Source organism: Theropithecus gelada, chromosome 19, assembly GCF_003255815.1.
Source record: "Theropithecus gelada isolate Dixy chromosome 19, Tgel_1.0, whole genome shotgun sequence".
NCBI lineage: Eukaryota > Metazoa > Chordata > Mammalia > Primates > Cercopithecidae > Theropithecus > Theropithecus gelada.
The window spans coordinates 42,458,773-42,480,289 of record NC_037687.1 but is presented as its reverse complement, the minus strand read 5'-3'; the positions used below and the strand labels follow the sequence as shown (position 1 = coordinate 42,480,289).

Genomic DNA, 21,517 nt, shown 5'->3' with positions numbered 1-21,517 from the left:
ACGGGGCGCAGCGACGCAGGGGCCTTCGGGAAACGTAGTCTACAACTGGAAACCGGCCGGGTCGTCTCTGCGCAGGCCCAGCGGCTAAGATCAGGTCCAGCGCTCCAGAACAGAGCGATCCCTGAGGCTCCCTTGCTCGAACTGTGGGATTTACCCTACTATGGTCTGAGCCTACCCTATTCCATTATACTCAAGTAACGCCCCAGAAATTCCAGAGAATCTCACACAAAGAGGTTGAATCTTGCCGTGGTGCCTTCAGGTGAATGTCGTCCCGGACTAGAAGAGCTGCAAAAGGCTGGCAGGTAAGGTCTGGATTTCTCTCTGACAGCTCTGGCCGTGACGCAGTGGCCACGATACCGATACCGGGTTGCTGCTCACCGGGGTTCGGAAGTGTGACGCATTCTTCACGGCCGTGTGTGTGTGTCTGTGTCTGTGCGCTCGCGTGTCCGTGTCCGAGTGTCCTCTGTGGGGGAAGAGTGGATAGTGGCCATGCCTGTGTGATGTGCGTCAGATTATGCTTGAGACTGTGGAGAGGCTATTATTGGCGCATTAGGATTGTGTGCGGAAGGGTCTTGGGAATGGTTTGATTATAGCTTTGAGGGTGATATCTGTTTAATCAGATTCAGCCTGCGACTGAGTATATCCTGTAAGAAATTGATTTTTCTTTGCATGGTCATGAATTTAAAATACATTCCTATGAAATTATATAAATTTAGTGAATGACTCATTGAGAATTCACTTGTGGCAGTGGATGTGGGGGAAGAAGTGTGTGAGCATAATATTGTGAGAATGAGCACGATGTGTGCAGCGCTGTGTTATACAGATATCTCCTGGCTTCAGTTTTGTCACCTGTAAAGTGAGGGTATCAGTCGTGTAACACTTTGGAACAATGCTTTTTAACAGAAATTTCTGCAAAACTGGGTTCCATTTTGTATATCTGTGCTCTCCAATACAGTAGCCACTAGCTACATATGGCTACTGAGAACCTGAAATATGGCTGGTTTGACTGAAGAACGAATTTGTAAAATTGTGTTCAATTTTAATAAATGTAAATGTAAACAGCTATATATGGCTAGCAGTCTTCCTATTGAACAGTACAACCTGGAGCATTAATTTGCCTTCAGGATTTGAAGGGGGTAAAAACAATTCATCTAGCAAATATTTGGAAATGAAATTCTTAAAATTTCTTTAAATTATTTTTTCAATTTGAGATGATTGCAGATTCATATGAGGTTGTAAGAAATAATAGAGACATTGTGTGTTATCTTCAACCTAGTCTTCTCCAATGATAACATCTTGCAGGACTGTAGTATAATATGACAACCAGGATGTTGACATTGATAGTCAAGACAGATCATTTCCATCACCGCAAGGATCTGTTGTGTTGCCCTTTTATAGACAAATGTACTTTCTTCCCTCTTGTTTGAAGATATTCGTGTCAACATTAATGATAATGTAGGCATACCTCATTTTATTGTGCGTCATTTTATTGCACTTTGCAGATACTGTATTTGTTTGTTTTAAAGAGACAGGGTCTCACTGTCTCACCCAGGCTGGAGTGCAGTGGTGCCGTTATAGCTCACTGCAGTCTCGAACTCCTGGGTTCAAGGGATCCTCCAGCTGGCCCACAAAGCCTGAAATATTTATTATGTGGTTCTTTGCAGGAAAAGTTTGCAGACTCCCAATCCATATTATTTCTGATGGCTACTTTATTTTCTATTATATGGATACCCTAGAATTTATTTAACCTGTTCTTTATTGAAGTCTAATTTATGTTTGTATCTAGCTTTTTCCATTTTAAAATTAGTCTATCTGCACCTGTCTGCATATATCCTAGTGAACATATATAATTATTTTCCTTAGACAGGGTCATAGGAGTGAGATTACTGAAACATCTGGCTCACATTATTAAATTCTGCTAATATAAATTTGTAATTTACCCTCTTTAAGGTGGCACCAGTATGTAACATGGTGTGAGGGCATCTATTTTACTCCAGTTCAACATGTTATTATCAGTCTTTTCAATGTTCCCGTGTTGTAAATATAAAATGCTATTTGCCACTCTAACGTATATTATCTTAATGAGTAGCAGCATTTAATAGCTTTTAGTCATTAAACCCGAGTCATTATTCACGCTCAGGTTTTATTAGGCATAATAAGAAAATCTGGGTATCAGTAACAAGAGCACAGTTGAAAAAGAACTGGCTTTGTAGTTGGAGAATTGTGGATTCAGAACTCAGATGTCTTGTTTATTAACAGTGGATTTAGGTTTCTGTTTTTCTGATGTTGAAGTGGAGATAATAATGACACTGTAGAGATGTTCTAAGGATTAAATATCTATATATAAGGTATGCATCACATAAAAGTTGATTTTTTTAATTGCTTCCAGGGCCATAAACTTACTTCTCCCTCTGACTACTGAGGGAGAAGGGAGGGTGAATGATGTCCTGCAGGGACCCTGAGCACTCTTCTGATTGAAGGAAATGGGTAGTGGTGAGCGCTGAGGATTGTGGGAGTTCTAGTTCAGGCTAGGAAAAGGGATCCCAGTGTGCAAGTATAATTTTGCAATGATAAAGGCCATCATGGATTGTCTATGCCAGGAATCAGCAACCATTTTTTTTTTTTTTTAGACGGAGTCTCGCTCTTGTTGCGCAGGCTGGAGTATAATGGGACGATCTCAGCTCACCGCAGCCTCCGCCTCCCAGATTCAAGCAATTCTCCTGCCTCAGCCTCCTGAGTAGCTGGGATTACAGGTGTGTACCACCACACCCAGCTAATTTTGTATTTTTAGTAGAGACAGGGTTTCTCCATGTTGGTCAGGCTGGTCTTGAACTCCCGACCTCAGGTGATCCGCCCGCCTCAGCCTCCCAAAGTGCTGGGATTATAGATGTGGGCCACCATGCCCGGCCAGCAAATGGTTTTTATAGAGGGTCAAATAGGAAGTATTTTAGGCCATGTGGCCCATACAGTCTCCATTGCAACTACTCAACTTGGCTACTGTAGCTTTCTGAAAGTAGCCATAGTCAGAAGTAAACAAATGAGCATAGCTGTGTTCTATTCCAACTTTATTTACAAAAACGTGTGGGCGGGCCAGATCTGGCCCATGGGCCACAGGCTGCAAACTCCTAGTCTGTTCTATCTTTTGTCTTTAAGTCTGAGGAAGCCAGGAAGCTCCTAAGGCCATGAAGGCAGTCTACTTTGGACAATGTGGTCTGTCCCCTTTAGATGGTGAGAATCGAGGGAAGAGAATCTACTCTGGGCAGTTCTGAACATCCCAGCCGTGGGTCTAGATCAGTATCCTCATAGTGGGGATTGGCCCAGAACTCTCCTGCTGAAATATTTGTTGTGTGTTCTAACGCAGGAGAACCTCTGCACTGTGTCCATCCTCGTAAGCCAGGTTCCCTTGGTGTGGTAAGAGTGTGTTGGAGGGAGGTGAGGGAAGTGTAGGGGAGGTGTTTAGAAGCAACAATGGAAAATAAAAGATTATTAATTTATATCATGTTGTTACCTCTGAGGCAAACCTAGTCTCATTGCCTCATTTTTTTCTTCTCTAATTCAGGCTTCTCCGAACTTTGCTTCCCCAGCAGAATAATCCTGTGGAAGACTGAGCAGTTCTTGTGAGTCTAAAACCATGGCCCATGTAAGTTACAGTTTCTCTTTCTTTCTTTAGATTCTTTTGTTTTTCAAGATCATGTGAACATTTTCGCTCTTTATGCTGACACTTCCTAACACAATTTTTTCTTAATCCCCACATTCCCAAGCTCCTCCCTTATGCCCCCTCTCTTTTCTAACCAGTATCCATGTGCACATTGACCAGATCATTCAGGGTACTCAGTCTGTCTAGAGCAGGGATGGACAGACATGAAGTTCCTAGATGGAGGTACTTTACCATCCTTTGTCGGATCTGAGGTGTAATGAAACCATGAATGGACTCATTTGACTACACATAGGAAAGCACTGCAGTTTTCCACAGATCCTGTGTCTGTAGATAAAACGCAGTTTAATATTGATTGGCCTCAGTTTCAGTATGTGGTTGGGGCCTGCTTATAGAGAGGTCACGGGATCTTTCCTGAGAATCTCTGAGGTGAAAACCCATAGTAAGATGCATTTTGTGGTTAAACGAAATGTGCTAGTCTTGACATCAGGATGATTCTGGTTCATTACATCGGTATTCTTAATCTCAAGAACAAAGAAGGTGTGTAGTACTTATAAGAAAATCATCCAGATACATAAATATTAGATAATTGTATTCTCCCAGATTTGCAGTGAGGTACTATGGCCTTGAACTTCTGAGTTCACCACTGTACTCCATCCTGGGCAATAGAGCGAGATCCCCATATCGATTGATCAATTGATTGATCGACAGATAAACTTAAAGGAAAAGAAGATATAGGATTCTTTTTTCTTTAAGTTATTTATTAAGTGGTTTTCTTAAAGGATTTATTATTAAGTAATAATTTATTGAGAATTTTTGAGGTAGAAATATAGTTTATTTGCTTGTATCCACTGTTTAATTGAATTGGGAAACATTTATTTATTTCCAGGAATGTTTTGAGTAAAGAACCCCGTAATATACAGGAAATTTTGCATACATTGGCTGGATTCTTCAAGAAAATGAGGTGACTCTGCTTTAGAACACCTGGTTCCTTTCTTCTCTCTTTATCATAAGCTTCCAGCCCCAGCCTAGAGTTTAGTATGGTACCCCTTGCTGCAATGAAACCTTTTATCTCCTTTGCTTCTTTTTAAAATACTTGTTGTGTAATTTCACCAGTAATATGTTGGTTTATGGTTTCAGGCATTGGTGACGTTCAGGGATGTGGCTATAGACTTCTCTCAGAAGGAATGGGAGTGCCTGGACACTACTCAGAGGAAATTGTACAGAGATGTGATGTTGGAGAATTATAGTAACTTGGTCTCACTGGGTAAGGTCACCTATGTCAAATAATGTAGACTCCGTTTTCTGAAATAGTAGCTTTCTCTTCCACAAATTTAGGAGTAATTATTAAGAAACTAGCTGAATTTCTTCTCTCTTCCTCAAGGACTGGACTGAACTTTGATGGTTTGTGAATGGCACTTGCACTAAATGCTTTCATTTTCACCATACCTCACTGAGCCTCATGAAATGTTCCTTAATCCATTCCTGTAGTTGCTTCTCCCTTAATAGTTAAGAGACTGGATTTGAATTTTGGGGCATTTACTCCAAAGCCAATGTCAATGAAATCAGGCTTCACATTGCATTTGAGTTCAGAATTCCTATGGATGCTCTGTTATTTAGTAACATGCCTGCGAGGATAACAGCCCCACCCAGGGTCTACAATTTATATGCCATGGTTCAGACCAATAAAATTGACTTAAAATTAAAGTAAATGCATTCTACTTCCTAAAACAAACATTTTCTCTTACTGATTTGTGATTGAAAGTTTTACCTATTGGACATTATGCTCAGTACCTGGGTGGTGGGATCCAACGTACCTCAAACCTCCACATCACACAATATCCCCAGGTAACAAACCTGCACATTTGGCCCTGTATCTAAAATAAAAGTTGAAATTAGTTAGAGTAAAATAAAATTTATTAACTTTGCATCTAACTTTAAATGAATATCTTAGCAAGAACCTAGAAATATCTTAGGAAGCTTCTGGTTTTGCTCTAAGTAAATTAACAACAACAAAAATAATAATAGCTAATAGAGTGCTTACTGTATACCAGGCACCATTCTAAGTATTAGCTATGAGATACAAAAGAAAAAAAGAAAAGAAAAGGTACTACTTTTATTTTCATTTTACAGATGAAAAAACTGAGGCCCAAAGAATTTAACCAGTTTGTTTACAATCATTAGTCAATAGGTAGCAGAGTAGAATTTGGACCCACGTAGTCTGGCTTCAGAGTCTGTGCCCTCAATAACTACTGCCTCTCAATAGACCCAGTCTGTATGAGTTTTAATTCTAAAATGAATTAAAATTCTCCTGGATGAATTTTAATTCCCCTGCCCATCAAGTTTCTTTATTCTCTGGGATCCTGAGGTTACACTAAGTTGAATATTCTTTAATCCTGTCAGTTTTTTCTGAAGTCTTTATCAAAATCACGTTGATCCATATGAATTTAACCAAGTCTCAAAATGTTTCTGAACGTGCAATGTTTTACTTCTATATATTCTTGTATTTCTTTCTTGGAAGCAGGATATTCTGGCTCAAAGCCAGATGTGATTACCTTATTGGAGCAAGGGAAAGAGCCCTGCGTGGCGGTGAGGGATGTGACAGGAAGACAGTACCCAGGTGAGTTGCGAGTTCATCAGGCAGATGGAAGCCCTCATTGCCAGTTGCGGCCAGCTGGTGAGGGAGCATACATAGGCTTTGCATGCTGTGCAGGTAGTTCCTCTCAGAGGCCTCAGGCCTTTGGAGAAAAGGCCTAAGACAGTGAAGAAAACAGATCATCTTAGCATGAACTATCAAAAGAACCTCATCTTGGCTCCTACTTACCACCTGTCTTTGTTTTTGTTTCCACCCATATTACTCTCCATTTCAGTAAAGAGAATGCGCTTTCCCAGTGCAATCAGTTGCTTCCTATCTTTTCTCCATTGATATGTGTGCTTGTTTCTAATGTCTAAAAGTTCAGTCTTTCACATATTCAGCATATATCAGTACCTTGGTGAATAAGGCCAAAACCTCCTTATACTAATGGAATTAACATTGTAGTAGGGGAGATACATAGTAAACTATAAACAAATGAATATATAACATTAAATAATGATGCATGCTATGAAAGGAACCTGTGAAGGGTAAGGAGATAGAGTTTGGGCAGGTTTAATTTGGGTTTGTTGCCCAGGGAAGGCTCTTCGAAGAGTGAATATATGTGCAGAGATGTGCAGTAGGCTTTGTGAGTATCTGGAAGAAAATAATTCCAAGCACAGTGGAGAAGTGAGTTTTGTGTGTTTGAAGAACTTGAAGAAGCTCAGAGCAGATTCAGAGTGGGGAAAAGTAACTAAATATGAATTTAGAGCTGAGCAGGGGCCAGGTCTGGTTCTGTTTATCATAGTAAGAAATTTGGATTTTTCTTTTCCAAGAGTGATTGAAAGCCATAATCAAAAATATGTTTTTAAATGATCGCTGTAGATGCTCTGTGAAGAATATACTAAACAGGGGCAAGATTGGAAGTAGAAAGATCAGTTATCAGGCTATTTCAGAAGTCTAGATTAGCAGTGATAGTAGCTTGGATTGGGATGGTAGTGGTGAGGGGTGGTAAGAAGATGCTGTATTCATCTTATAATTTGAAAGTAGAGCTAACAGACATGCCATGGGGTATGAGTGAACAAGAAATCATAGGTGAACCAGCAGCTAAGTGTATATAATTTGCTGAGATGGACATATGGGAAAGATAGCTTGGAAGATGGAAATAGAGTCCTGATTTAGGAATATATATATAAAATGCCTACTTGTCATCAAAATTGAGATGTTGAACAGTCAGAGAGATGGTAGGACAAGTTGTATTAACTTGGGTGTCCAGCCAATGAACTGACTGAATGAGATTACTTAGGGCTGATCTGACCTACTACCTATTTTTGTAAATAAAGTTTTATTGAAACGTAGCAACACTTAATTATTTAATGTATTGTCTATGGCAGAGTTGAGTAGTTGAGACAGAAGTCAAATGGCTCACAATGCATAAGATATCGACTGTCTGGTCCTTTACGGAAAGTTTGCTGATTCCCTGCCTTTAGCGAATGAGTTTCATAGAATGAAGGGAGACAGATGAGAAAAAGACTGAGGCCTGGGGCACTCTATTTAGAGAAGGAAGAGGAGGCAGCAAGCAGATTGAGAACAAGTAGGCCTGGAGAGTGGTACCAAAAAAGTCAAATGAAGAAAATGTTTCAAGTAGAAGGGAGTAGTTATCTGTGAGGTCCACTGAACTGTAAATTGCCTATAGGATATGGCAGGAAAGAAGCTGGTGGTGACCTTGTGTTAAGAGGACAAGGTTGGCCGGGCGCGGTGGCTCAAGCCTGTAATCCCAGCACTTTGGGAGGCCGAGGCGGGTGGATCATGAGGTCAGGAGATCGAGACCATCCTGGCTAACATGGTGAAACCCCGTCTCTACTAAAAATACAAAAAACTAGCCGGGCGTGGTGGCGGGCGCCTGTAGTCCCAGCTACTCGGAGGCTGAGGCAGGAGAATGGCGTGAACCTGGGAGGCGGAGCTTGCAGTGAGCCGAGATCGTGCCACTGCACTCCAGCCTGGGTGACACAGCGCGAGACTCCGTCTCAAAAAAAAAAAAAAAAAAAAAAAAAAAAGAGGACAAGGTTTCAGTGGAGTCGGAGGTGAAAAAGCCTGCCAGATGTGACTGAAATAAAATGGGAGGTGAGGTAGTGATGACAGTGAGATAGAAAATTTTTCTAATGGGAATTCTGTTAGGAGGGAACTAGATAAGGGGTTAATAGCTAGAAGAGGATATGGGATGTAAGGAGTCTTTTCTTTTTTTTTTTTTGAGATGGAATTTTGCTCTTGTCGCCCAGGCTGCAGTGCAGTGGCGCCATCTCGGCTCACTGCAACCTGCATCTCCCGGGTTCAAGCAATTCCCCTGCCTCAGCCTCCCGAGTAGCTGGTATTACAGGCGCCTGCCACCACACCTGGCTAATTTTTGTATTTTTAGTAGAAATAGGGTCTCATCATGTTGGCTAGGCTGGTCTTGAACTCCTGACCTCAGGTGATCTGCCCATCTTGGCCTCCCAAAGTGCTGGGATTACAGGCGTGAGCCACCGTGCCTGGCCAGGAGTCTATTTCAAGATGTGAGATTTTTAAGATGAAAATGACTCTATAGAAAGGGGAAAAATTGTAGTAGTGGGAAGGATAATTATGGAAATTGGAGGACAACGAGGTAGGATCCAGTGCACAAGAAAAATTTAGAGAACTATAGAAACGACACTGGATATAGGTGGGTTGATGTGGTATTATGTATTTCTTTTCAATGCTTCATTTTTATTAGAGGAATAAGGGAGATCATCAGCTAAGAATTGGCAGGAGGGAAGGGAGAGTTATGTTTGAAGTGAAAGATGTAAATATATTTTGAACACTGGTGTTCAGTTTACCTGCATCTCACTAGCTTGTTCACTTTTTATTTTCTATTAATCAGGAGTTAATAATAATAACAGTTAACATTTATTATTTACTGTATACCAGATTTAGTCATTTCACAATGTATATATCCTTCAAAATATGTTGTATGGAGTAAATACATACAATTTTATCTATCAATGTAAAAAATAATGTATTTTTTAAAATATGAAGAAAAGGCTATTAAGTTCTATACAGTATATTGATTCTTCTATATCAAGCCAAATTCTGATTTGTATTTTCTTTGCAGTTTTTTTTAGTTGAAATTCTTGGGTTGTATATAATCAGATCATTTGCAAATCATGATATTTTTCATTCTTCCTTAAAAATGTTTACCTCTAAAATTCTTAATTCTGCTTAGTTGTTTTGCTTATCATGATTTTATATAAAGGATAAGATAACTTTTCTTTTTGCTCTTTTCTTGAGTAGCTAAACTAACTTTAAAATTATCTGTTCTATAAAACTTTTATAGACGTCTATGAAATTGCAAGGATAGGTGTTTCACAATGGAATTTCATTTGCTTAGGCTTTTTATTTCTTCTGTGGTCAATACAGGAAATTAATAGTTTCCTTAAAATTTTTTATTCTGGAATATACAGGTTATTTTGTTTAGAGCATTACATAGAGCTTTGGAAAATAGCCTTACTATTTTTTTTCAAATCAGCTTTATTGAGATATGATTTATATACAATAAAATTCATTAATTGTATCTGTTTAATTTAGTTATTTTGGACAAACGCATGAATCTTGTAAAATCATCACCACTTCAGTCAAGATCTAGAATATGTCCACCATGTCAACACTTTCTATTATGTTTCTTTACAGTCAGTACTCTTCCCCCATTTTCAGCATAGTCTGTGACAGGCAACTAAGTTGCCTTCTTTCCCTAATTGTGCCTTTTCTACAATTTCATATCAAATAAATCAGAGTATGCAGTATTTTGTGTCATATTTCTTCCACTTGTGATATTTATGAGATTCATCCAAGTAGTTAGAAGTCTCAGTAGTTAATTCCTGTTTCTTGCTGAATAGTATTTCATATCTACTTGTTAACAATTTATGAACATCTAAATTGTTTCTAGTCTTTCACGAGTATGAATAAAGCTATTGTGAGTGCTTGTTTACAAATCTTTGTTTGAATGTATGCTTTGTTACCTTGGGTTAAACACCTGAGGGTGGGATTCATGGATTATATAAGTGTATATAAGAAACTGGGCCGGGCACAGTGGCTCATGCCTGTAATCCCAGCACTTTTTTGGGAGGCTAAGGCAGGCGGATCGCTTGAGCCCAGGAGTTCAAGACCAGCCTGGGCAACATGGCAAACCTGTCTCTACTAAAAATACAAAAATTAGCTAGGATGGTGGTACACACCTGTAAAAACTTTATCTAAAAAAAAAACTGGGCTGGGTGTGGTGGCTCACGCCTATAATCCCAGCACTTTGGGAGGCCAAAGCGGGTGGATCACGAGGTCAGGAGTTCGAGACCAGCCTGGCCAACACGGTGAAACCCCGTCTCTACTAAAAATACAAAAATTAGCTGGGCGTGGTGGTGCATGCCTGTAATCCCAGCTACCCAGGAGGCTAAGGTAGGAGAATCACTTGAAACTGGAAGGCAGAGGTTGCAGTGAGCCAAGATCGTGCCACTGCACTCCAGCCTGGGCAACAAGAGCGAAACTCTGTCTGAAAAAAAAAAAAAAGAAAGAAAGAAACTGTCCAATGTGGCTATATTTTTTGGCATTCCCAGTAGATGTCCAATAGCTCCACATTCTTGCCAGCCTGTGGTACTGTCAGTCATTTTAATCTTAGTCATTTTAGTGGATGTGTAGGTGTATCTCATTGTGATTTTAATTTGCATTTAACTAATGACTAATGTTGAATATATTTTCGTTTATTTGCCATTCCCTTATTTCCTTTAGTAAAAAGTGTCTGTTTAGAATTTTTATCCATTAAATTTTTTAGCAATTTTATTGAGGTATAATTTACATAACATAAAATGTACTCACTGTAAGTGCACACTTGGTGACTTTTAGTCAATTTATAGTTAGGCAGCCATCATGGCAATCCAGTTTTAGAATATTTCCATCACCCCCAAATGTTTCCTTATGCCCCTTTGCAGTTAATCCCTTCTTCCACCTCCAGCTTTAGGCATCTACTGACCTACCTTCCATTTTTGTCCATTTTCCTTTTCTGAACATTTCATATAAATGGGATCATGCAATGTACAGTCTTTTGAATCTGGCTTCTTTAACTTAGCATAATGTTCTGGAGGTCCATTTATGAAGCAGCATGTATTAGTAATATATTCTTTTTTATTGCCAAATATGTTCTTTTGTAGGGATATACCATATTTTACTTATCTATTTACCAGTGATGGACTTTTGGATTGTTTATAGTTTGGGACTGTTGTCAATAATGCTACTATAAACGTGGGCATACATATCATTGTGTGGACATATGTCTTAATTCATCTTAGTTGGATTCATAGGCATGGAACTGCTGGGTTATATGACGAATATAACTTTCACTTTATAAGAAACTGCCAAAATGTGTTCTAAACTACCTATATCGCTGTACCTTCCCAATAACAATGCATGAGAGTTTCAGTTTCTCTGTCTTCTCACCAACACGTGCTATTACCTGTCTTTTTGAGAACAGCCATTCCAGTGTGTGTGTAGTGGTATCTAATTGTGGTTGACTTTGAGCAATTGCTTATTAGCTACTGGCATAGCATCTTTGGTGGAAAGGCTGTTCAGTGTTTTGCCCATTCTTAATATTGGGTTGTTTGTGTTATTATTGAGTTGCAAGAGTTGTAAAAATATATTCTGAATAGAAGCATTTTATTGGGGCCGGGCGCGGCGGCTCAAGCCTGTAATCCCAGCACTTTGGGAGGCCGAGACGGGCGGATCACGAGGTCAGGAGATCGAGACTAGCCTGGCTAACACGGTGAAACCCCGTCTCTACTAAAAAAATACAAAAACTAGCCGGGCGAGGTGGCAGGTGCCTGTAGTCCCAGCTACTGGGGAGGCTGAGGCAGGAGAATGGCGTAAACCCGGGAGGCGGAGCTTGCAGTGAGCTGAGATCCGGCCACTGCACTCCAGCCTGGGCGACAGAGCGAGACTCCGTCTCAAAAAAAAAAAAAAAAAAAAAGCATTTTATTTACATATATGATCTGCAAATATTTTCTCCTAGATTGCGATGGCATGTCTTTTCATTTTCTTAATTTTATCTTTTGCAGTACAAACATTTTTCATTTTGATGAAGCCAAATGTATCTTTTTTTTCTTTTATGAATTGTGTTTTTGTATCTAAGAACTCTTTTTCTCATACAAAGACACAAAAATTCTCATTGATATTATCCATTTTATCTTCTTGATTTGTAAGAGTTCTTTATATATCTTATAATCAACCTCTTTATCAGATATATATTTTGCAGTATTTTATTAGTTTAGATACTAGATATATATTTTGCAATATTTTACTAGTTTCTGGAGTAACTTTCTATTAATTAACAAACTTTATTTTTAAAATCAGTTTTAGGTTTACAGGAAAATTTCGCAGAAAGTACAGAGTTCCTATATACTTTCTGTCCTCAAACATATACACCCTCCCCAACTACCAACATTCCATATTACAGTGGTACATTTGTTACAGTTGATAAACCTACATTGACACATCATTATCACCCAAAGTCCACAGTCTGTATTAAGGTTCACTCTTGGTGTTGTAAATCCTGTTAACTTTGAAAAATATATAATGACATGTATCCACAACTGTAGTATCATACAGAGTAGTTTCACTGCTCTAAAATTTCTCTGTTTGGCCTAGTCATCCCTCATTCCACCCTAACCCTTAGAAACCACGGAGCCTTTTACTGTCTCCATAGTTTTGCCTTTTTCAGACTGTCATGTAGTTGGAATCATATAGTATGTAGCCTTCTAAGATTGGTGTCTTTCACTTAGTAATATGCATTTAAGTTTCCTCAACATCTTTTTGTGATGGCTTATTCTTTTAGCACTGAATAATAGTTCATTTTCTGGATGTACCACATGTTATCCATTCACCTACTAAAGGACATCTTGGTTGTTTTTTAAGTATTGGAAGTTTTGAATAAAGCTGCTATATGCATTTGTGTGCAAGTTTTTGTATGAACATAAGCTTTCATTTTATTTGGGTAAACACCAAGGAATATGATTTCTGAGTAGTATGATAAGAATATGTTTAGTTTTGTAGGAAACTGCCAGAATGTTCTTCAAAGTGGCTATAATATTTTTGCATTCCCCCAGCAATGAATGAGAGTTCCTGTTGCTCCACATCCTTGTCAGCATTTGGTGTTGCCGGTGTTTTAGATTTTGGCCATTCTAACAGGTGTGAAGTAGTATCTCGTCGTTTTAATTTGCAGTTCTCTGAGATTCCTGATCTCTGGTTTGGTGTCTGACATTAATTTGGGGAAATTCTCATTCATTGTTGCTTCATTTATTGCTTCTTTTCCTTTCTCATTTTCCTCCTTCTGGTATTTTCATCATGTGTATTTACACCTTTTATACTTAACCCCAGAGTTCTTGGATGTCTGTTCTGTTTCTTTCAGTATTTTTTCTCTTTCTTTTCAGTGTTGGAAGTTTCTCTTGTCACAGCCTCAAGTGCAGAGATTCCTCAGCTGTGTCCAGTTTACTGATAAGCACAACAAAGGCATTCTTCATTTCTATTGCAGTGTTTTTGATCGTTAGCATTTCTTTTTGATTCTTTCTTAGAATATTCATCTCTCTGTTTTCATTATCCATCTGGATGTTGTCTATTTTTTCTATTAAAGCCCTTAACACATTTCTTATAGTCTTTTAAAATTCCTGGTCTGGTAATTCCAGCATTCCTGCCATATCTGACTCTAATTCTGATGCTTGTTTAGTCTCATCAAACTGTTTCTTGCCTTTTAGTTTTCCTTCTAATTTTTTGTTGGAAGGTAAACATGATGTACTGGGTAAAGGGAAATATAGTAAATAGGCCTTTAGGAATGTAGTGATAAGGTGTAACGGGAGAGGAGTATTCCCTAGTCCCAGAATTAGGTCTCAGTCTTTTGGTGCACCTGTGCCACTTGATGGACCTTAACCAGTGCTTCCAGTTTTTTCCCCATCGCTAGGTGTGACGGGATGGTTTTGAGGGCTGAGCTGGGTATTTTCTTTCCTCTATGTCATTAGGCTCTAATAAAACCCCAGCAGGTTATGATCTATCTACTTGAAGAGAAAATACTCCTAACCTCAGGTGATCCACCCACCTTGGCCTCCCAAAGTGCTGGGATTACAAGCATGAGCCACTGCACCTGGCCGGTATTTAGATTTTTTACACTCTTGTCTTATTTAGATTGCCAGCTTTCATTTAACTTTCATTTAACTTATTTGTGTTAATAAGATTCCTTGACACTTCTAGTCTCCCAGCCATCGCCTCACACTATTCAGTTACTGTGTTCTCCCTAAAATTGTTCTTTGTTCATTTTTTCCAGAAACCATTCAACATGGCACATACCTGTTACAATATCTAAAAAAATCATTTAAATACTTCTCTATTAAGTATAGGAATGGTTGGTTTTAGATGTAAGGGAACAGAAGAGATATCCTCTGAGAAAGGTTATAAAGTACAGTGGGCCAGGCATGGTGGCTAATGCCTGTAATCCCAGCACTTTGGGAGGCCGAGGTGGGCAGATCACAAGGTCAGGGGTTCGAGACCAGCCTGGCCAATATAGTGAAACCCCTTCTCTACTAAAAATACCAAAAAATTAGCCAGGCGTGGTGGTGGGTGCCTGTAATCCCAGCTACTTGGGAGGCTGAGGCAAAGAGAATCACTTGAACCTGGGAGGCAGAGGTTGCAGTGAGCCGACATGGTGCCACTGCACTCCAGCCCGGGTGACAGTGTAAGACTCTGTCTCGGGGGAAAAAAAAAAAAATAGAGTGGCCGGGTGCGGTGGCTCATGCCTGGAATCCCAGCTCTTTGGGAGTCTGAGGCAGGTGGATCACCTGGGGTCAGGAGGTCGAGACCAACCTGGCCAACATAGTGAAACCCCGTCTCTACTAAAAATACAAAAATTGGCTGAGTTTGGCAGCATGCACCTGTAATCCCAGATACTCAGGAGGCTGAGGCAGGAGAATCGCCTAAACCTGGGAGGCAGAGGTTGCAGTGAGCCGAGATCGTGCCATTGCACTCCATCCTGGGTGACAGAGTGAGACTCCATCTCAAAAAAAAAAAAAAAAAGAAAAAAAAAGAGTAGAGTGAGCATCCATTGGTGGCTGAATAATAGTAAAACTCAGCTGTGTAAACACACATCTCTTTGCACAGGAGGCAACGAACAACAGGGTTGGAAACATCTCTGTTTAATTGGATAGCCATTTAAAGGATGAGCAGGCAAAACAAGGGCTTTTACATTTTATACATTTGGTTGAACTACCTTGGATTTACTTTTGTTCTGATCTGTAAAGGAAGTAAGCTAGGAAAGAGTGCATTTAATCACTGTAATAAAGTGAGAGAGATTAGAGCTAGTTTGTAATTGTTAACAAAAATATAAAAATTAAGTGATTGTCCTGATATTCAGCTGTCCTATATGTGACTTATCTGTCATTCATCATCATAATTTCCTTTAAGACAATGATTTATTGTACAGTCAATTGTTTAATGCCTGCTATATGCTAGTGGGTAGTTATTCACTGTTGAATGAAATAAGAATTACATCTTCCTTTGGGAAGGTTTAGGGATCAGAAAATTAACAAAAGAGCAAAAAGAAAAATCAGTGGATATGCATTTGAAAATTGTGAAATGAAGAAATGAAACATGATGCTGGAATTGAGAATAAAGGACACAGACTGCCTTACAGTCAGTAGGGCAAGCCTTTCTGTGTAAGAGACATTTAACCAACCATTAAGAATGAGAAGGAGTTGGCCTTTCACAGAGCCCAGCACAGATTATTTTTAGGAGATGAAAAATCCCATAGAAAACTATATGAAATGGGAAATGCTATGACACAATCGAGGAGCTGAATAGAAGCAAATGTCATAATAAGAGGGGGTAAGGAGGACAATGTCTTTGAAAGAGGGCTTTAGGTAACCAAAGACCGTATTATATTATATGGTAACATGTTTGGATTTTATTCTAAGAGTAAAGAAAAACTGTTAAAATTGTTAAGTGGAGATTCTCAAACTTTGATCTATATCAGAATCATCTAGTGGAGTTATTAAAAATTCAGAAACCAAATTACTCCTATAGATTTGGTTCACTTGTGTGGTAAGTAAATAGCAGTATTTGTGATAAATTCCCAGATGATTCTCATCCACAATAAAATTTTAGAACCACTGATATAAATAAACTATTTGCCATATCACCACAATCTTATATAATCTCTTTTTTTTTTTTTTTTTTTGAGATGGAGTTTAGCTCTTGTAGCCCAGGCTGGAGTGCAATGGCGCAATCTCAGCTTACTGCAACCTCCGCCTCCCAGGTTCAAGTAATTCTCCTGCCTCAGCCTCCCAAGTAGCTGGGATTATAGGCGCCTGCCACAACAACTGGATAATTTTGTATTTTTTCAGTGGAGATGGGGTTTCACCATGTTGGTCAGGCTAGTCTTGAACTCCTGACCTCAGATGATCCACCTGCCTCAGCCTTCCAAAGTGCTGGGATTACCGGCATGAGCCACCGCGCCCGGCTATAATCTCTCATTTTTGAAGCTCATGTTGCCTAATTTCAAATTACATAACTTTAATGAAATATTCTTTAAGCCATTGACTTCCAGTAAGAACTGTTTTCACTTTGTTTCCTATTTTGAAAATGTAAACTTTATGTTATGCTGGCTACAGGAAAATAATTTTTGTTTGCTTTTATGTTTTCTTTCAGGTTTGTTATCCAGGCATAAGACCAAGAAATTACCTTCAGAAAAGGACATTCATGAAATCAGTTTATCCAAAGGGAGTATAATAGAAAAAAGTAAAACTCTTCGTCTGAAAGGATCCATTTTGAGAAATGAGTGGCAGAGCAAAAGTGAGTTTGAGGGTCAGCAGGGACTTGAAGAAAGATCTATCAGTCAAAAGAAAATCGTCTCTAAAAAAATGTCAACTGGTAGAAAACATCCCTCTTTTACTCTGAATCAGAGAATTCATAATAGTGAGAAAAGTTGTGACTCAAACTTGGTTCAACATGGGAAAACAGATTCTGATGTGAAACGTGATTGTAAAGAACGTGGGAGTACCTTGAATAATGTCTGCCAGCTTACTCTCCATCAGAAAATTCATACTGGTGAAAAATCCTGTAAATGTGAGAAATGTGGGAAAGTTTTTAGTCATAGCTATCAACTTACCATGCATCAGAGATTTCACACTGGTGAGAAACCCTATGAATGTCCAGAATGTGGGAAGAACTTTCTTCTTTACTCACAACTTAATCGACATCAGAAAATTCACACTGGTAAAAAACCCTATATGTGTAAGAAATGTGATAAGGGCTTTTTTAGTAGATTAGAACTTACTCAACATAAAAGAATTCATACTGGTGAGAAATCTTATGAATGTAAAGAATGTGGAAAAGTTTTTCAACTTGTTTTCTACCTTAAAGAACACGAGAGAATTCATACAGGTAAGAAACCCTATGAATGTAAGGAGTGTGGGAAAGCTTTTAGTGTAGGTGGACAACTTACCCGTCATCAGAAAATTCATACTGGTGTAAAACCCTACGAGTGTAAGGAATGTGGAAAGACCTTTGGACTTAGTTTTTACCTTACTGAACACAGAAGAACTCATGCAGGTAAGAAACCTTATGAATGTAAGGAGTGTGGGAAATCATTTAATATGCGTGGACAGCTTAATCGGCATAAAACAATTCATACTGGTATAAAACCTTTTGAATGTAAGGTGTGTGAGAAGGCTTTTAGTTATAGTGGTGACCTCAGAGTACATTCTAGAATTCATACTGGAGAGAAACCGTATGAATGTAAGGAATGCGGGAAAGCCTTTATGCTTCGTTCAGTCCTTACTGAACATCAGAGACTTCATACTGGTGTGAAGCCCTATGAATGTAAGGAATGTGGGAAGACGTTTAGAGTGCGCTCTCAAATTAGTCTGCATAAGAAAATTCATACTGATGTGAAGCCCTACAAATGTGTACGATGTGGGAAGACCTTTAGATTTGGTTTCTACCTTACTGAACACCAGAGAATTCACACTGGTGAAAAGCCCTATAAATGTAAAGAATGTGGAAAGGCCTTTATTCGTAGAGGGAATCTTAAAGAACATCTGAAAATTCATTCTGGTTTAAAACCCTATGACTGTAAAGAATGTGGGAAGTCCTTTAGTCGGCGTGGGCAGTTCACTGAACATCAGAAAATTCATACGGGTGTAAAACCATACAAATGTAAAGAATGTGGGAAGGCCTTTAGTCGTAGTGTAGACCTTAGAATACATCAAAGAATTCATACTGGTGAGAAACCCTATGAGTGTAAACAATGTGGGAAGGCCTTTAGACTTAATTCACACCTTACTGAACATCAGAGAATTCACACTGGTGAGAAACCCTATGAGTGTAAGGTATGTAGAAAGGCCTTTAGACAATATTCACATCTTTATCAACATCAGAAAACTCATAATGTAATTTAATATAAGAAAGGGTTTCCATGTCATGCTCTATTTATAGAATATCAAAATATTTATGGCCAGAAAGTTCTGTCAATGTGTTGATCTTTTTGTAGACATATTAACTTAATAAATGTATGAGTTAAATATCTCTTAGTTCTCATTAAATTTAGGAAAATTCACACTAGAAAATAAAGCTGTTAATGTAACAATTGTGGAAAAGTGTTCTAGCAACAGCATATACTTCTCATCATTGCCTTTCCACTACTCTACTATCTGTGTGATATTAGACAAAATATTTGCTTCTTGGTACCTCAGCTGTAAAATGAAACACACCTAAAAGTGTGGTTAATTGTTTCCAACATGTATAATACAGCAACAACTATCTGGCCCATACTGCTTTGGATTAATATTGGATATTACTGTTTTTATTATCATCAACATTATTGTTAGTGGATTTCTTAACAGGAAGACACAGTGGAGATGATAAATTTGGAAAAGTCACTCATCACATATATTTCATGAAGGACTTCTTTGATAAAATCTGTGTTATGAGCTGAATGTTTGTGTTCCCGTAACAATTCCTATGTTGAAACATGAATCCCAAGGTGATGGTATTTGAAGGTAGGGCCTTTAGGAGGAAATCAGGTCATGAGGGTGGAGCCTTCATGAATGGGATCGCTGCCTTTATTAGAGGAAGCCAAAGAGCCAGCTAGCTCTTTCAACCGCATGAGGATACAGCAGGAAGTCAGCAGTCTACAGTGCCAAAGAGGGAGGGCCTTTCCCAGAACCCAAGCATGCTGGCACCCTGACCTTGGACTTGCAGCCTCCAAAACTGTGAGAAATAAATTTCAGTTGTTTATAAGCCACTGAGTCTATGGTGTTTAGTTATGCAGCCCAGAATAATGAAGGCACTCCATTAGAATATAAAGAAAATGTAAAGATCTGAATTCAGACCTCATTGCTTAAGTTCTACCAGAAAATTAAAGATGAAGAGAAACCCTAAGGATGTAGTGAGTGGGAGAACCTTAGAATATAGCTGTTGAAGCATCAGAGAGAGGTGTGAGGGGATTTACCCACAATAATATAGAAATTAAATGGATGGAAAAAAGAAAGCTGTCTGGCCAGGCACCGTGGCTCACGCCTGTAATCCCAGCACTTTAGGAGGCTGAGGTGGGCAGATTACCTGAGGTCAGGAGTTCGAGACCAGCCTGGCCAACATACAGAAACCCCATCTCTACTAAAAATACAAAAATTAGCCAGGCGTGGTGGCAGGCACCTGTAATCCCAGCTACTCAGGAGGCTGAGCTAAGAGAATCACTTGAATCCGGGAGGTGGAAGTTGCAGTGAGCTGAGATCGCGCCATTGCACTCCAGCCTGGGGGACAAGAGTGAGACTTTGTCTCAAAAAAAAAAAAAAAAAAATCGAAAAAAGAAAGCTGTGTATTTAAAATTTTTTTCCTAATTTTATTATGAAAATGCCCTGAGACACAGAAACATAGAATGCATTCTATAATGAACACCCATTTTACCCTCCACCTAGATTTGAAAATGTATACTTTGCTTTGTTTTTATATAAAATAAAATTTTTTTGCTATACCATTTGAGAGTTACAAACATCATATCATTTTGCCCCTAAATCAGTTTGTATCTCCTAAAAGTAATGGTAATGCATATAACCAAAGTAGTCAAATCACACCCTAAAAATTAACAATTCCATGGAATCTTACAATATCCATTCCATGTTCAAATTTCCATAATTGTTCCAAGAATATATTTCATGGATATTTAACAAGGATTTACTCTCAGGATCACACATTGTAACATTTTGGTGGTTCTGTCACTTTGTTTTTTTTTTTTTCTGAGAGGGACTTTCGGACTCTTGCTCTGTCGCCAGGCTGGAATGCAGTGGCGTGATCTCGGCACACTGCAACCTCCACCTCCTGGGTTCAAGCAATTACCTTGCCTCAGCCTCCAAAGTAGCTGAGACTACAGGTGCACACCACCACATCCAGCTAATTTTTGTATTTTTAGTAGAGACGGGGTTTCACCATGTTGGCCGGGATGGTCTCGATCTCTTGACCTTATGATCCACCCACCTTGGCCTCCCAAAGTGCTGGGATTACTTGTGTGAGCCACTGTGCCCAGCCTGTTCTGTCACTTTAAACTGAACAGCCCCTCATCTTTATTTCATTTTATTGGCTTTTAGAAGAGTCCCTCACAGTTGTCTTAGAATATCCTGGATTCTGGGTTTGTCTATTTTATTTCTGCATAATGTTGTTCCTCTTTTTCCTCTGTCTCCAAACTGAAACTTAAATAGCAGCTTGATTTGCTTCTGGTCAAACATTTTTAGGAAGAACACTTCCTAGGTATGTAATACGTTCTGTACACACAGGAGGCATATAATGGCAGGTTGTTCTTTTATTAGTGATGCTACATTTGATCACTGGTTAAGGTAGTGACTGCCAGATCTCTCCATTGTAAAGGTATGTTATTTTCTTTGCAATTAGTAAGTAATTGGGTAATAATTTGCACCTCCTTTTGCAAATTTACAATCATCTACATGTATAATACAAGTCATGGATTAAACTGGAAATCAAAAGTTAAATATTGATTTAACAGAAAGCAATGATATTGAAATGCCTGCATATTGAAATCTGTAGGATGTGGCCAAGGCTCTACACAGTGGTAAATTAACATCCCTTAATGCATACAGAAAACGACGATTTGGGGATAGAACATTTTGTTCTCTGTATCCTCAACACTACTGTGATGCCTTTTGCATAGTAGGCACTTGATAAAACTCAAGAAAAAAATAAGTATT

At 38.9% G+C, this 21,517-nt stretch overlaps 2 protein-coding genes across 3 annotated transcripts in view; one reads left to right on the top strand and one right to left on the bottom strand.

The window, feature by feature from the left end:
* The window catches only part of LOC112612194 (zinc finger protein 571), a 92,714-nt gene that overhangs the window by 32,262 nt on the left and 38,935 nt on the right, over positions 1–21,517 (bottom strand). The gene's annotated exons all lie outside the window — the stretch shown is intronic.
* On the top strand, positions 37–19,561 carry ZNF540 (zinc finger protein 540). Of its 2 annotated transcripts, XM_025366399.1 has the most exons (5): positions 37–302; positions 3,560–3,640; positions 4,796–4,922; positions 6,180–6,275; positions 16,968–19,561. In XM_025366399.1, exons 2-5 carry the CDS (start codon positions 3,632–3,634, stop codon positions 18,716–18,718), a joined length of 1,983 nt encoding a protein of 660 aa, XP_025222184.1. In that variant the 5' UTR covers positions 37–302; positions 3,560–3,631; the 3' UTR covers positions 18,719–19,561. The 2 variants fall into 2 exon arrangements, with proteins under 2 accessions (XP_025222184.1, XP_025222185.1); XM_025366400.1 differs by lacking the exon at positions 6,180–6,275 and having other exon boundaries at positions 16,968–18,837.

Excerpts from the sequence above, each read along its gene's own strand:
- ZNF540 (XM_025366399.1), top strand. Across the intron at positions 4,923-6,179 it reads TAGTAACTTGGTCTCACTGG|GATATTCTGGCTCAAAGCCA; the intron begins GTAAGGTCACCT and ends TCTTGGAAGCAG. Across the intron at positions 6,276-16,967 it reads GACAGGAAGACAGTACCCAG|GTTTGTTATCCAGGCATAAG; the intron begins GTGAGTTGCGAG and ends GTTTTCTTTCAG.